Below are 15,147 nucleotides of genomic sequence, written 5' to 3'. Positions count from 1 at the left end.
GATTACGACTTTTGTGTTAATCTAATCGAATTAAGTCACTTGGTCAACCCTTTTTTCAAGATTCAATCGACTGAAGACAATTAATTACTTCTTCTTCTCCTTCTTTATCGTAAAAGATTAAAATTTTATAGTTTCAAGATTCGATCTACCACTTTTCCATGGCTAGAGAAAACCCATTGATGAGTTTCTCCTTCAGTTTCAGATACCTCTGTCACTTTGCTCTCCTCCTCTCTCTCCTCTCATTCGTCTCTTTTCTCTTCAGACACAACACATCACTCTGTTCTTGTCTTTACGACCAAAACCCCAACGCTCACACATTCGATGATCATCATCACCATTACAACGAAACCATTGATCTTCTTCGCTTCTCTTCAGCTTGGAACCACCTCACATTCCCGTCTAAACCCAAGAAGACTCTAAAGATCGCTGTGGTGGTTAAAAAATGGCCAAGGAGATCGCAAGCCGGTGGACTCGAGAGACACGCGCTTACGCTGCACCTAGCTCTAGCCAAACGTGGCCACGAGGTTCATGTTTTCACCGCTGCTTCTCCGTCGTTTCCTGAATACCAACTGGAAAATCTACGGTTTCATCTCTCTGAGCCCACCGCTGCTGGATATCTCGATCAAGCTTCCGTTTCGCAACAGCTTCAGGTAAACACAAGGAATTGAAATATGTTTCCGTGGTTGAACTGCGTTTTCTCCAATTTGCGTTTGATAGCGCAAATGCGGAAGTTCATACATTAATAATACATACACTTTGCCTACAAAAAAAAATAGCGATATAATAGCGTCTATTGCAGATTCAACTAGTCAAATATGTTACTATCACACTTAAAATTTGTTTGCATCAAACCTCTTCATCTTCATATTCAAGAAAATATATATATTTTAAATCAAAATCTAGCTGAAATTTAAATTTGTATAACTAGTGGTCCTAGTGGTTAATACTTAATTGTCAGTAGTAACTATTACTCTCTTCCTAATATAAACAGTGTTGACATTTTGCTATAACATACTGAAATATTTTTACAAAAAATGTTAATTCTAAAAATTATGTATAATTAACATGTTTTACAAAAGAGTGGAGTGGCTCGTTACTATTTATTATTAGTCAACGGCTGACCAATGACTTAATATATTTTAGTCAGTTTGTATTTGTATAGGGTAAGGCTTATAATCATTAGTCAATTAGATGACGCAATTTTTTCTCCGGAATACGCAGACACAGAACGCGAGTGGAAGACCATTTGACGTGATCCACACGGAGAGTGTCGGGCTTCTCCACACAAGAGCCAAGAATCTCCCAAACGTGGTCGCGTCTTGGCATGGAATCGCTTACGAGACTTTTCACTCCGACATCATCCAAGAACTCCTCCGTCAAGCAGATATCGCCGCCGCCGCCGCTGCTGCCGGAGCCGAAGAAGAACATCCACCGCCTTCCTCTCCGGCTCTGACAGAGCGAGCGAAACGAGTCGTCGAAGAAGTCAAATTCTTCCAACGTTACGCTCACCACGTGGCAACTAGCGATCACTGCGGTGACGTACTCAAGAGGATCTACATGATCCCCGAGGAACGCGTACACATCATCTTAAACGGCGTTGACGAGAGCGTTTTTAAACCTGACGTTACGAAACGCGAGAGCTTCAGAGAGAAATTTGGCGTTAGAAGCGGCGGCAAGAACAAAAAAGATCCTTTGGTTTTTGGAATTGCTGGGAGGTTAGTGAGAGATAAAGGTCATCCTTTGATGTTCTCAGCTCTGAAACGTGTGTTTGAAGAAAACAAAAAGGCACGTGAAAACGTTGTCGTTTTAGTAGCTGGAGATGGTCCATGGGGAAGCAGATATAGAGACCTCGGGTCTAATGTGATCGTTCTTGGACCATTGGATCAAGAAAAGCTAGCGGGATTCTACAACGCGATCGATGTGTTTGTGAACCCGACGCTTCGAGCTCAAGGGCTGGACCACACTCTCTTGGAAGCCATGGTTTCAGGGAAACCGGTCTTAGCCACGAAGCTAGCAAGCATCACTGGGTCAGTAGTCGTCGGTTCACATTTGGGATATACTTTCTCACCGAACGTTGAGTCTCTCGTGGAGGCCATTTCGCGGGTTGTTAGCGATGGAACAGAGGAATTGCAGAGGAAAGGCAATGAAGCGCGTGAACGGTCCTTGAGGCTTTTCACGGCGTCTAAAATGGCTGATGCGTATGAAAGGTTTTTTCTTTGCATATCTAATAAGAGCTTTTGTACAATACAAGCTTAAAACACTTGAGCTATAACACTAATATAGTTCAAACTAATCAAGGGTTTGCATTGTTTGTTTTCATGTCTAGTTAGTTTCATAAAGTCTTTGTGTTTGGTAAAAACGCTTTTGAAGGACATGAGACAGACAAAAAGCAGAGTAGATACTGATACAGTTGATTAGAACAAGTACTAGACAAATTTTATTAGGAGATTTCTTTGATATTATTATTTAATCATTGAAATCTCCTAAACAACTTTTGTTTTACTGCATACACTTATATTATACAAAGTCTTGGTTCAGTAGATATTAGTACTTGGCTTGAGCTTCATGGGTTTCTGGAGAGATTTACAAAGAAACTAAAGGAAGTGGTTCTTTAGTAATAAAGGGAACCTTGCCACCAGTTTCCTCTTGAAACATCTTGTGAGTTCTGTCCATTAGCATCGTCTTCTCCGTTTCTTTTGCGCTCATTTTTAACCTGAGAGATGTTTGATTCTAATCAGTAAAGTCCTCTGTTTTTTTTGGAAGTGATTAGTAAAATATACTTAAGTTAAGAAGACTTACTGCAGGGTAAGTTTGGTTGGTGGTGGATCGAGAGTATACGTCTTGACCACCGTAGTAAAGAGAAGAGCTTAGATGACATGGCTCAACTCTATCTTCTCCAGTTGAAGATTCTCTACGTTGAGCTGTGTTATAAAAAAAAAACATCTTCATTAGCAAAACAGAAAGTCATTTCTTGATTTAAGAAAAGCAGAGTATTTTGAGACTAAGTGACTAAAGAAGAAGAAGGAAGTTGCATAAAGATTGTTTTTTCTCACTGACCTTGTGAGCCATGTTTGGAATTTGAACCATCTCTAGCAACACCCTGAGAAGACAAATCAAGAAACCAAAGATTAAGCCCCAAGAATCAGCAGATCACTTAGGTAACAAAATTTGAAGAAAATGAATGTAACAAAACCTTGGATGGATGAGGGAAAATGGAGGAGAAGATGCCAGAGGAAGAAGATGGTGGAGAAGGGTCTTTGGAGCCAAAGAGTTCGGCGGTGAAAGAGGAAGAAGTTGATGACCCGGCTCGTCCTTTACCCTCCATTGAATAACTTTTAGAACTCACACTCTAATCTGTAAGAGCTTTAGAATGAAGAAGTAGGCAATTTGTCTAAGTTGTGTGTAATTACAATAAGATCTCAATGGGGCTATATATATACATATCCTACAAGGGATGATGTTGTGGAGATAGTGGAGCCATCATCACCATCATCCCTCAAGGAAAAGATGTTTAATATGGGTATGTTCTCTCTTCTTGATGCTGAAAAGACTATTGCTACTTTTCCCATTTAAAAAAACAAAATCTCAGTTATATTTATTTTATTTTCATTGTTAGAGAAATTTAGAAGCTTCGCTATCGTTTTTCTTTGCCATTTCTATTGGTTAGTGTTTATTTGTTTTTTGAACTTTGTAACGATTTATTTCAGTTTTTTTTTTTTTTTTTGCCTCTATATTTTCTTGGTAGTGAAACCTAAAGACAAATTTGGATTCTTTCTCTATTCCGGATAGAGACACAAACAGTGAGATTCTTGAAAGGCTTCAATGTTCAATGTCTCTCTTAACATAACCAAAAGAGATATCCTTAGAGGATAAGTCCGGCGTCGGATCTCAGGTCGGACCAATGATACGTTGCCACGTGTTATTCCGAGGATAAGTTGCCGACCTTTCTTGATCACATAGAGCCAAAGTGGAAAAGAGAACCGAAGAAGAACTTGGAGCTTCTTTTAAATCGCACGCATGTTCATATGATATCCATATTTTTAGATCTAATATTGTTTCCTTTACTTTTTTAATTGATACATAAAGTAAAATGCCAAAACTTATATACTATTATATTGGTTAAATAATAATATAACTTCATATCCATAATTATTATTTTTACAAGAAAGAACATCTGATCAAAGACGAGAAGATGAGGTCCACAAAAATTCTCCACTTGCTCAAGTCTATTCCTTTTCTTCCTCTTTATCTTCGAGACTCACACATCAATCATTAACTCTAGAAAAAATATAACGAAAAATATCTTAAAACCTTTTAAACAAAAAAAAGTGGATTATTAATGTAATTTGTTTTAGTTACATCACTTCATGCATATTAAATTTTAGTGATCGTCTTTTCTCTTTTGTAGATCAACCCAAATTAAGGGTGTCAGTTTCAATAAGCATATAATCTTAAGTTGATTCGGATAAACCATTTAACCAAAATGTCTTAGCTTAAAACCGCAAAAAAACATACTACACTATAAAAGTTTGAATTAATTTCAGTTGATTATAATCTATTACATATTCTAATTATTATTACACGATAATAACATCAAAATTAGAAGTATGTGACAGAAATGCGAAAACTAGTGTGAAGGCTTGGTGTTATTTTCTTTATTGAACAAAAAAAAACAAAATTGTGAAAGAACTGGATGTCTTACTCGCAAAGTATCACGTGATGATGATACACGTTCTTTACACGTTGTTCGGAAGAGATATTCGATCCGGGGAATAAAACTCAAAAACTATATCTCATCATATAATATATTAAATTGGAAACCAAAAATACTAGCAGCCTTGACAAATTTGGTACATACAATATGGCCCTTTCGCGTATATCTCAAAAGCACTCATAAAAATTATGGAAATTTATGCATGTATCTACTCCGGGATGTACACACAAACATGCAATGCCGGAGAACTGTTGTCCATTTTAGATAAGAGATAGATTCTCATGTGAGAGATTCTTCTCATTGGTCCCTATATTACTTCCGAACAGAAGTCAATAACATATATTGTATAATGTATATGTCAGTATGTGTGTATGTATTATGTAATTATGTATCATGTGTATGTGGATATATGTAATGTATGAAGGTCTCTCTTTTTTTTGTCAAACGTATGATGGTCTCTATGTGTGTTTTTTTTTGTCGACGTATATGTTATGTACTTACGTGTAAAGTACAATATACGCCTTTTTTTTTTTTTTTTTTGAAATGTCAATAAAAACCATAAAAGTTACCCGTTACAAATTAAACTTATGATTACGGTAGTTTACCGGTTTCCAACATTTTTTGCTTATTACAGATTAAATTAATTTGATATGTTTAAAAAACTAGACGTCTCTACAAAAAAAAAAAAAATTGACATATTGAACACATTTTTTTTATATTTGAAAAAAATGATTCGATCCAAATATTTGGATAATTGGATCAATGAAAGATACGATACTTTGATGCTTGACTGAGATTAGGATTACACAATAAGCGTTAGGGATACGTTCTTGATATAGTTAGTACTATTTAGTTAAGAACTCGAAGAAGAAAGGAATGTTATCTTTTGTTTTGGTAAACAAAGGAATGATATCTTAATGAATAGATTGGAAAATATTCTCTTACCTTTTTAATATGCAGATTTCGTTTGAAAACTTTGTTATCTAGATTAGAGGTTGCCAATTATTAAACATGTTTTTTTCCTTTTATGCTGAGAACAAGAATTATCAAACTACTTTTTTTTGCCTTTTTTTTTTTTTTACCTTGCTAAGCATCTTCTTTTGGGTTTTATATATGGTCTTTGACCATTAGTTTTTCAGAAAACTACCTATAGAATGCCATATATACAATTAGATCAATGTCTATATTTTTTGTTGTCAACTTCGGATTATAGTTTGAAAGTTGTGAACTGAGATTTTTGTTTTCCCCAAATACATAAAGATAGAGTTTTTTCAATATGATTATGCAAACAGAAAATAATAATAAAAAACAAATCGTGAGCGGCAGGATTCGAACCTGCGCGGGCAAAGCCCACATGATTTCTAGTCATGCCCGATAACCACTCCGGCACGCCCACGAAGACATTGTTTTAAAGCTCATTTGACACTAAGACTAGTTAAATTTAGTAGCAAATTTCATAACGTAAATTGACAAAGAAAAGGAGCGCTTCAAAATTGGAGAGGCCAGAAGAAGACCTGAACTTGTAACCTCCGTGAGAAGAATCTAAGAATGTGGTCCACTTCTGACAATTATAAAGCATCAGAACAAAAGTAAAATATATATAAGACTTGTGATGTAACAGTTACACCATAGCCTCATTCTGAATCTTGATTCGATCAAAGTCAAAGACTTCCTTCCCCACACTTTATTCTTCCCAGAGCTGCACAATCACACAAGTTCACAACATGGAAAGAACTACAAATCTTGAATCTTAGCATCTGTGAAAGAAGATCTCCTTATAAGCATTTTTTGACTCTGTTTTTGAGACTTCGGTATAAGTCTGGGAATCTGACATGCAAAACCACTTGCATTCTCCGAAGTCAACCCTTATAAAACCATACCGTGATCTAAAATCTCGAAATTCTCGGAAACAAGCACCTTGAATCACACGAAATCTACCTAGGTGAAAGGATACATATGAATAATTATAAGATTGTTGAATACTGCATAGGTATGAATTCTGGTTTACCGGTTTGTTTCTAAGAAAACTACAGTGTTTATATCTGAGTTACAGTGACGGTCCTTTTCGTGATTCTGTGGCGCTCTTGAAACAGACAGAAGAGAAACTTAATTAATAAGCTCAAAACTTATTAACTATGGTAGTCAATCCATAGATACATCGCTTTCATTATTCGCAAATGACCTAAATCCGAAAACTAGTCCACTTTTGACCTAGTTTCCTTATTTTTTAAAAAAGAGGATTCTGTAAAATTTGGATAATTTTATAAATATATGTATGATTAGTACAAAAAAATCGAAGGTGAAGGTCACAAGGGAGCCAAATGTTGTTGAGTCTTGAGTCTCCAGTCAATGACACTGTCCTTGTGGAGTATTAGCTTCCGGTTCGGGAATACCGAAACAACGTGGGGCATCGCTATAATTCAATTTCAAGTAGAGAGGAACCAAAAAACAAAAGGAATAACCATTACTTATAAAATCACATATTAAAACTTGTACTCTAAAGACTGATACATCCTTTTCAATTTTAAGGGTAATCAACTACGTTCTGTTAAAAGCTCAAAATTATTTTGGAACATAGTCATATATGTGGGTGAATCCTATATTTGATATCGCAAATTTTTAAAAAAAAAATCAAAAAATAAAGTTTCGAAATTTTTACCTGAAAGCTTCTTGCTTTCCTCCTCAGTGAGCAACGCGGTGAATCCATCAAAGGCCAACCCGAAGTTATCGACAATTAGGCTCGGCGAGTAACTGATTAATAAAATATACACATCAAGCAATTAGATTTTATAAAGCGGGAATACTATGATGAGTATCTAGGGCCGGTTCAATTAAATGAGAGACCCTGGAACCCGGGACCTAGATATGGAATAGTTGCTGAAACCTTTTTCCGAGGGCACTATGAAGCAATGAGTAATGGTGACGTCTTAACAGTGGCGTAGTCGCTGTTTGGTGACAATGCTCCCATGTAGACGATGTAGACCTGCATTATATTATTATCCACCCGTAGTTACCATTTTAAGCTGTTATGTTATAAATTACAATTTATATCTAGAAACAAATTAAAATAATCAATAATTTTATGTTTTAGTATCCCGTCCGTACCTCTCTTCCACCTTGAATGGCTTGCGAGGAGGTAACCATCAAGAACATAAACAAACACAAGAATACCGCGACCTTATTCATTTTTTTTTTGTTTTTGTTTTAGGGAGAATTTTGTTATTTTTGTGTTTGGTAAAGATATACGAAGGGAGTGGTCTTATATAGAAGAAACAAAACGTAACCAACAGTGTCTTTCATATATTGGCGTTTAGTTAATGAATGTAATTAATTAATAACTAACAGAGAGTCTTTCATATATTTATGTATATATATAATTAATAAATATAAGCCTTCATAACGTACATATACTACTCTATATACAAAATACACCGTTTTAGTTGAGAAACTATGAACTTGAAAAATCTGTGAGAGGAATTACAGAATGTGGTCCACTTCTGACGATTATGAAGCATCGGAACAAAATCATATATATATAAGAAGACTCTCAACAAGTCTTCTTGTGATGTAACAGTTACCATAGCCTCATTCTGAATCTTGGTTGGATCAAAGTCAAAGACTTCCCCACACTTGATATTCTTCCCAGCTGCACAAGCACACAAGTTCACAAAATGGAAAGAACTTCAAATCTTGAATCTCAGCATCTGTGAATAAAGATATCTTTATAAGCATGTTCTGACTATGTTTTTGTGACTTCGGTATAAGTCTGAGAATCTGAAAAAGAGTAGTGTTTTGTTTCTTCGTTTTCTCCTACAACCGCATTGGGATGTTTGTATTACTTTCAAACATTGCAAATTCAAGAAGCCAATTTATCACAAAAGTATATACATAATTAGAGATGTCAAAATGGTTAACTCAACCAACTCAACTCATTATCCAATGAGTTAAAAGTTAAATGAGTTAATGAGTTTGACTCAACTCATTTAACAATTGGGTTGGATCAACCCATGAATCCATTTAGTTAAATGAGTTAGATAAATAATTGGTTAACCCACTACAATATAAATTAATTAATATATAATATAAAATAATAATAATAAATCTTTATCATCCTTTTTACTATCATCATCATTATCACCATCACATAACTTTTCGTGGAAAATTATAGAGGAAAAATCAGATTTTACATTTTCGGCGGGAAAATTGTGGTTTTGAGATTTTGGCGGAAAATTACGGTTACCATTTTTGGCGGGAGATTTACGTTTGCGGGTTTGCGTTTTTGGCGGAAAATTTACAGGTTTGCGTTTTTGGCGAGAAATTTACGGGTTTTCGTTTTTGGCGGGAAATTTACGTTTGCGGGTTTGCGTTTTTAGCGGGAAATTTATAGGTTTGCGTTTTTGGCGAGAAATTTACGGGTTTGCGTTTTTGGTGGGAAATTTACGTTTGTGGATTTGCATTTTTGGCGGGAAATTTACAGGTTTGCGTTTTTGGCGAGAAATTTACGGGTTTGCGTTTTTGGCAGAAAATTTATGGGTTTGCGTTTTTGGCGGGAAATTTTACGGGTTTACGATTTTGGCGGGAAATTTACGGGTTTGCGTTTTTGGCGAAAAATTTATGAGTTTGCATTTTGGTGGGAAAATAGTGGGTTTGAGATTTTGGCGGGAAATTGCGGATTTGAATTTTGGTGAGAAAATTGCGGGTTTGCGTTTTTGGCGTGAAAATTATAAATTCTGAATTTTGGCAAGAAAACTACGGATTTCAATTTTATCAAAAATTACGGATTTGTGTTTTTGGCGGGAAAATTGCGGGTTTGAGATTTTGGCGGGAAAATTATGATGATGTTGATGATATTAGGTTGATAATGTAGAAATTGATGGGTTAGTGGGTTAACTCATAAACCTATTATAACCAAACTCATTTGACTCATTAACTCATTTAATCATCAACTCATTTAACCCATCAAGTCATTAGGGTTAAAATTTTCAACTCATTAGGGTTCTTGATTTGAGTTGAATTGAGTTAAACCATTAGTCTTGACCCATTTTGACACCCATATACATAATACATGTGAATGAAGAGGTATAGACAGAAACAACAGTAAGAACCGAAGATTTGAGCTTTAAGTCGTAGCAGATAAATTCTTCTCTCCCTATAGAGGCGTTATTTGTGATTTAGGACCAGTCTGTTTGTAAGTTTATTACAGTGTTAATCGTTGAGTACAGTGACGGTCCTTTTCATGATTACGGGGGGCTCTTACGAAAGACATATGAGAAACTCTATCATTTGTTAGTCCTTAACAACCATAATTAATGATTTTTGAAACCCTTAAAAAGAACCCTTAAAAAGATTCCGAACAGTCTCTACTCAATTCCAGGAATTAGCCATATTGCTTCAGGTTTAGGTGCTCCTATGGCTACTTACAAACCAAGACTTGACCCTTCTCTAATGGGTGAGGCTAAGATCTTGGTGGAAGTGGAGTTGAGTAAAGCATTCCCTCCTAGGATTGCAGCTGTGGATAAAAAGGGAAACATATCTATGGTTGATGTTGAATACGCTTGGGTTCCTGTTCAGTGTGGAGATTGTGGACAGTTAGGACATAAAGCTTCCCGTTGTATGAACCAAAAGTTGCCACATCAAAAAGCCACCAAAGTTGTCTCTAATGAGGTCAATGCTCCTGCCAATGTTAGTTTATTTACCGCCCTAGCTCTAGTCTCTCCAATCAATCTTCAACATGAATCCACGAATGTTGTCATTCAAGAAGGCTCCAAAGTCCAAGACGATTCAGCCCTACCCATTGAGGCTGTACCAATACAAGTCTCAGATCTATGCACCAAAGTGGCAGATTGCCATACAAATATGGAAGTTCAAGTTTTATCTAAGGTTGTTTGCAATACCGAAATAGCTAATGAAGTTGCAGTCACAAAAGATAGTGATGTTCTTAGTGACCGAGAGGTAAGAAGTGTCTTTGCTAAAAATAAGTTTAACCGTTTGGGCTCTTATTTTTCAGATGGGGATTCACTTCCCTCAGATGGAGATTTAGTTGATGCAGAGGATTCTGATAGTGAATCTGAAATGATGGACCATATGACTCCTTCCGGACAAAGATTACTGCGAGAGAGACCGGTTCAACCTTCCATTAAAGCTAAAGAGACACAAGAGTCTTTTATTGCTCGAGGGAGAGGACAACGGGGACGTAGATCACGTGGTCATGGGTGCTGTGGACGCGGGCACCGGGGACGTGGCTAGATGTCTCTTCGATGTTTAACAAAGCCAACCGGAGCGGAAGATTCGGTTACTATCTATGGGTCTGCTTGTATTATTGGCTTATTTCTATACTGCTTTTGTAGCTTTTAAAATTTTGTGACTTGTTTCACAAAATACTGCATGACTTTTTGTCATAGTTTTTGTAATATTCAGGTTATATTAATATTAAAAAAAAAAAAACACGATAGTGTACGTTTTACATCTTTTTTTATAACTTGGTTCTTTTTTTTTTTTTTTTTTTTTGCGTTTATAGGAGGGTCCTGTTAAATTAGGATGTTATATTTCATAATTATGCATATGATTAGTACAAAAAATCAAAAGTGAATGGTCACAACGGAGCCAAATTTTGTTGAGTCTTGAGTCCCAAGTCAATGACACTGTCCACGTCCATGTCCTTGCGGAGTATTAGCTTCCGGTTCGGGAATACCGAAACAACTTTGGGCATCGCTATAATACAATTTCAAGTAGAGAGGAACCAAAAACAAAAGGATAACCATTACTTTAATAAATTTTACTCTAAAGACTAATAAAAGTCACATATTAAAACTTGTACTCTAAACTCTAAAGACTGATACATATCCTTTTCAATTTTTAGGTTAATCAACTACGTTCTGTAAAGTAAAAATCAAAATTATTTTGGAACATAGCCATACATATATGTGGGTGAATCCTCTCTTTGATGATATCGCAAGTGTAAAAAAAATATAAAGTTTCGAAATTTTTACCTGAAAGCTTCTTGCTTTCCTCCTCAGTGAGCAACGCGGCGAATCCATTAATGCTCCTCGCGTAGTGTCTGACAATTAGGCTCGGGTCGTAACTGATTAATAAAATATACACATCAAGTAATTAGTTTTTTTAAAGCAAACATAAACTATGATGAGTAGTACATCTTTGAATAATGAATATATATTGTAGTAACTAGGACTAGACCCCCCGCGATGTCACAGGAGAAGTATTTTAGAAAAAAGTAAATAAAATTTAAAACTTAAAATTATACATTTATGAAATCATTTGAATGTAATAAAATAGTTTGAATACATAAATTAAACATAAACTGTTACTAAAAACACAACCATCAAAATAAAAAACTTGTAACAAAAAATATTATGTAGAATAGACGCAACTTTGCAAAAAAAATATTGTTTAAAGTATTATAAATATAAGATTTTTTTATGAAAAATTATGGTAAAACTACAATTAGAAAAATCATTATGACAAAGTGATCCTAACTGAAAATATTGAACTAATGGTTTTAATGAGTAAATATAATTTTCTATTAAATAATTATAATTAAAAACAAAATAATATAAATTTTGAATATTAATTTAGTTTTTAACGAAAAGATACGATAAATAGACGCAACGCAAAAATTATATATTCAGTTTAATTAAATTTCTATATTGCTATAATTATTTCTAAAATTTTAGTTAGATTATAAAATAACGTTGAATATTAGATATTAATATTCAAATTATTTAGATTTAACATAAAACAGAAAATTTGTTTCAACGAACAATGATTTGTTAGTTATTGATAAAAAGGCAAATATATAAAAAGTTCAAAAGATATGACTATTTAAATAGACACACCTATTAGAACGAAAAATTGTAATGAAAAAATATGAATAAAATATAGTGAAAAGACATAACTCTAAAATGAAAAGATAACTGTTTGAGTTTAAAAAAAAGAATAAAAACAATTTTCTTACAAAAAAAATATGAAGCAAAGTCGCAATTGTTGTTCGTATTTATTCAGATTGTTATTCTTATTTTTAAATATTAAACTATTTTTTAGCAAAAACTTACGATAAAAATAGACGCAACTGTAAATTCTATATTAAATTGTATTAAATTTCTCTATCGCTATAATCATTTCTAAAATTTTAGTTAGATTATAGAATCACGTTGAATATTAGATATTAATATTTAATTATTTAGATTCAACATAAAATAGAAAATTTGTTTCAACAAAATTGTTAGTTACTGATGAAGAGACAAATATAAAGAGACTTCAAAAGACATGACTATATAAATAGACAACCTATTTGACCGAAAATTTGTGATGAAAAGATATAAATAAAATATAGTGAAAAGACATAATTTTACAATGAACTGATACAACCGTTTGAATTTAAAAAAAAAAAAGTTATGAAAAGGTGCTACGAAAAATCGAAAATATTGTGTCTGCACTTGATTTCACCTTATAACCCATATAAACTGATTTTAAATAAAAGACATTTTTCTTATCATATTGAGAAGTCAAATTCAAAAACTCACTATATAATCTATCTAACTCTTGAAAAAAAACTCTAGGTATTTTCATGAAATTTTTATATTTAAAATTAACTAAAAGTTGTAAATTAGATTCGTCATTCCAAAAATATTTTGTTAAATCAAGAATTAGAGGAATATTTTTACTTTTAAAAGAATGAATGTCAGAGAATTATTTAGAAAGCTGTAAAAACTGTTGATATTGAAATTTTATATTATTTTGTGTCATGGCAAAAGAATGAAAACAGTTCAAAAAGACAAATATATCGAGATTTCAAAAGATATGAATATTCGAATAAACACAACTTTACAGTGAACAGTTGCAACTTTTCAAAAAATAAAACCGTTACAATGAACAATCACAGCTTTTTGTAAAACACACAATTTAATTTTTCTACAGATTTTTAAAAAAAATATAAAAGGTACGGTTGAAAAACACAACTTTTGGTGGCATTTATTCGGATTGCTATTATATATAGACATTAAATTTTTATATTTAAAATTAACTAAAAGTTGTAAATTAGATTCATCATTCAAAAAATCTTTTGTTAAATCAAGAATTGGAAGAGTTTCCTTACTTTTAAAAGAATGAATGCTAGAGAATAATTTAGAAAGCTGTAAAAATTGTTGATATTAAAATTTTATGTTATTTTGTGCCATGGCAAAAAAATAAAAACATTTCAAACAAATAAATTTCAAAAGATACGAATATTTAAATAAACGCAACTCTACAATGAACAGTTGCAACTTTACAAAAAAACCGTTACAATGAACAATCACAACTTTTTGTGAAAGATACAATTTAAATTTTTTACATATTTAAAAAAAAAATTATCCAAAAGGTACGATTGAAAAAACACAACTTTTGGTGGCATTTATTCGGATTGGGTTTAAATATATTGAAAAGTCAAATTCAAAAACTCACTATGTAATCCATCTAAATCTTGGAAAAACACTTTATGTATTTTCATTAAACTTTTATATTTAAAATTAACTAAAAGTTGTAAATTAGATTCATCATTCCAAAAAATCTTTTGTTAAATCAAGAATTAGAGGAAATTCTTGACTTTTAAAAGAATGAATGCTAGAAAATAATTTAGAAAAATGTATAAACCGTTGAGATTCAAAATTTTAGTTGATTTTGTGTCATGGCAAAAAAATGAAAACAGTTCAAACAGACAAATATATATAGATTTCAAAAGATATGAATGTTCCAATCAACACAATTTTACAGTGAACAGTTGTAACTTTTCATAAATAACCGTTTTAATGATCCATCACGATTTTTCAGAAAATATCCAAAAGGTATGATTGAAAAAACACAACTGTTAGTTGCATTTATTCGGATTGTTATTATTATATAGATTAATTCTCGCTCTAAACCGGGATCTAGGTATCAAATAGTTGTTGACCTTACTCCGAGGACACTATGAAGCAATGAGTAATGGTGACATATAACAGTGTCGTAGTCGCTGTTTGGCGGCAATGCTCCTTGGTAAACGATGTAAACCTGCATTATCCACCCGTAATTACCATTTTAAGCTGTTATGTTATAAGTTACGATTTATAACCTAGAACCAAACTAAATTAATCAATAATTTCTATATATATTGTATCCCGACCATACCTTTCTTTCACCTTGATTGGCTTGCGAGGAGGTAACCATCAACAACATAAACAAACACAAGAACACCGCGAATTTATTCATTTTTTTGTTTTTTTGTTTTTTTGTTTTGTTTTTAGGGATAAGTTTGTTATTTTTTGTGTTTGGTAGAGATATACAAAGGGAGTGGTCTTTTATAGAAGAAACAAAACGTAACCAACAGAGAGTCTTTCATACATTGGCGTTTGCTTTAAATATAAGCCTTCATAACGTACATATATATATACCACATGCAC

The 15,147-nt window shown here is 33.3% G+C and overlaps 4 protein-coding genes and 1 non-coding gene across 5 annotated transcripts; 2 read left to right on the top strand and 3 right to left on the bottom strand.

The window, feature by feature from the left end:
* The first annotated feature begins 64 nt into the window (after positions 1 to 64).
* Positions 65 to 2,359, top strand: LOC104726506 (uncharacterized). Its single transcript, XM_010445373.2, has 2 exons — positions 65 to 650; positions 1,222 to 2,359. The coding sequence occupies exons 1-2, from the start codon at positions 159 to 161 to the stop codon at positions 2,254 to 2,256; spliced, it is 1,527 nt and encodes a 508-aa protein (XP_010443675.1). The 5' UTR covers positions 65 to 158; the 3' UTR covers positions 2,257 to 2,359.
* LOC104726504 (uncharacterized) lies at positions 2,349 to 3,811 on the bottom strand. Its single transcript, XM_010445371.3, has 4 exons — positions 3,194 to 3,811; positions 3,058 to 3,100; positions 2,800 to 2,921; positions 2,349 to 2,713 (listed from the first exon to the last, which is right to left on the bottom strand). Exons 1-4 carry the CDS (start codon positions 3,323 to 3,325, stop codon positions 2,612 to 2,614), a joined length of 399 nt encoding a protein of 132 aa, XP_010443673.2. The 5' UTR covers positions 3,326 to 3,811; the 3' UTR covers positions 2,349 to 2,611.
* A 2,217-nt stretch (positions 3,812 to 6,028) lies between these two features.
* TRNAS-AGA (transfer RNA serine (anticodon AGA)) lies at positions 6,029 to 6,110 on the bottom strand. Its single transcript has one exon. It is a non-coding gene; the product is annotated as a tRNA-Ser (tRNA).
* Positions 6,111 to 9,785: 3,675 nt separating this feature from the next.
* Positions 9,786 to 11,126, top strand: LOC109127447 (uncharacterized). The gene is made up of 2 exons (XM_087473041.1): positions 9,786 to 9,793; positions 10,048 to 11,126. Exons 1-2 carry the CDS (start codon positions 9,786 to 9,788, stop codon positions 10,958 to 10,960), a joined length of 921 nt encoding a protein of 306 aa, XP_087329167.1. The 3' UTR covers positions 10,961 to 11,126.
* A 74-nt stretch (positions 11,127 to 11,200) lies between these two features.
* Positions 11,201 to 15,011, bottom strand: LOC147935527 (subtilisin-like protease SBT4.4). The gene is made up of 4 exons (XM_087474193.1): positions 14,876 to 15,011; positions 14,661 to 14,758; positions 11,704 to 11,795; positions 11,201 to 11,425 (listed from the first exon to the last, which is right to left on the bottom strand). Exons 1-4 carry the CDS (start codon positions 14,954 to 14,956, stop codon positions 11,307 to 11,309), a joined length of 390 nt encoding a protein of 129 aa, XP_087330319.1. The 5' UTR covers positions 14,957 to 15,011; the 3' UTR covers positions 11,201 to 11,306.
* Positions 15,012 to 15,147: the final 136 nt, after the last annotated feature.

Source organism: Camelina sativa, chromosome 11, assembly GCF_030686135.1.
Source record: "Camelina sativa cultivar CO46 ecotype springtype chromosome 11, ASM3068613v1".
Classification (NCBI taxonomy): domain Eukaryota; kingdom Viridiplantae; phylum Streptophyta; class Magnoliopsida; order Brassicales; family Brassicaceae; genus Camelina; species Camelina sativa.
Note: the sequence above shows the minus strand (reverse complement) of the source record. Positions and strands in the feature narration are given on the sequence as shown.

Excerpts from the sequence above, each read along its gene's own strand:
- LOC104726504 (XM_010445371.3), bottom strand. The coding sequence starts at position 3,325 with ATGGAGGGTAAAGGACGAGCCGGGTCATCAACTTCTTCCTCTTTCACC. Across the intron at positions 3,101-3,193 it reads TTTTCCCTCATCCATCCAAG|GGTGTTGCTAGAGATGGTTC; the intron begins GTTTTGTTACAT and ends TTGTCTTCTCAG. Across the intron at positions 2,922-3,057 it reads TTCCAAACATGGCTCACAAG|CTCAACGTAGAGAATCTTCA; the intron begins GTCAGTGAGAAA and ends TTTATAACACAG.
- LOC147935527 (XM_087474193.1), bottom strand. The coding sequence starts at position 14,956 with ATGAATAAATTCGCGGTGTTCTTGTGTTTGTTTATGTTGTTGATGGTT. Across the intron at positions 14,759-14,875 it reads CCAATCAAGGTGAAAGAAAG|GTTTACATCGTTTACCAAGG; the intron begins GTATGGTCGGGA and ends TGGATAATGCAG. Across the intron at positions 11,796-14,660 it reads CATAGTGTCCTCGGAGTAAG|TTACGACCCGAGCCTAATTG; the intron begins GTCAACAACTAT and ends TTTATTAATCAG.
- LOC104726506 (XM_010445373.2), top strand. The coding sequence starts at position 159 with ATGGCTAGAGAAAACCCATTGATGAGTTTCTCCTTCAGTTTCAGATAC. Across the intron at positions 651-1,221 it reads CCGTTTCGCAACAGCTTCAG|ACACAGAACGCGAGTGGAAG; the intron begins GTAAACACAAGG and ends CGGAATACGCAG.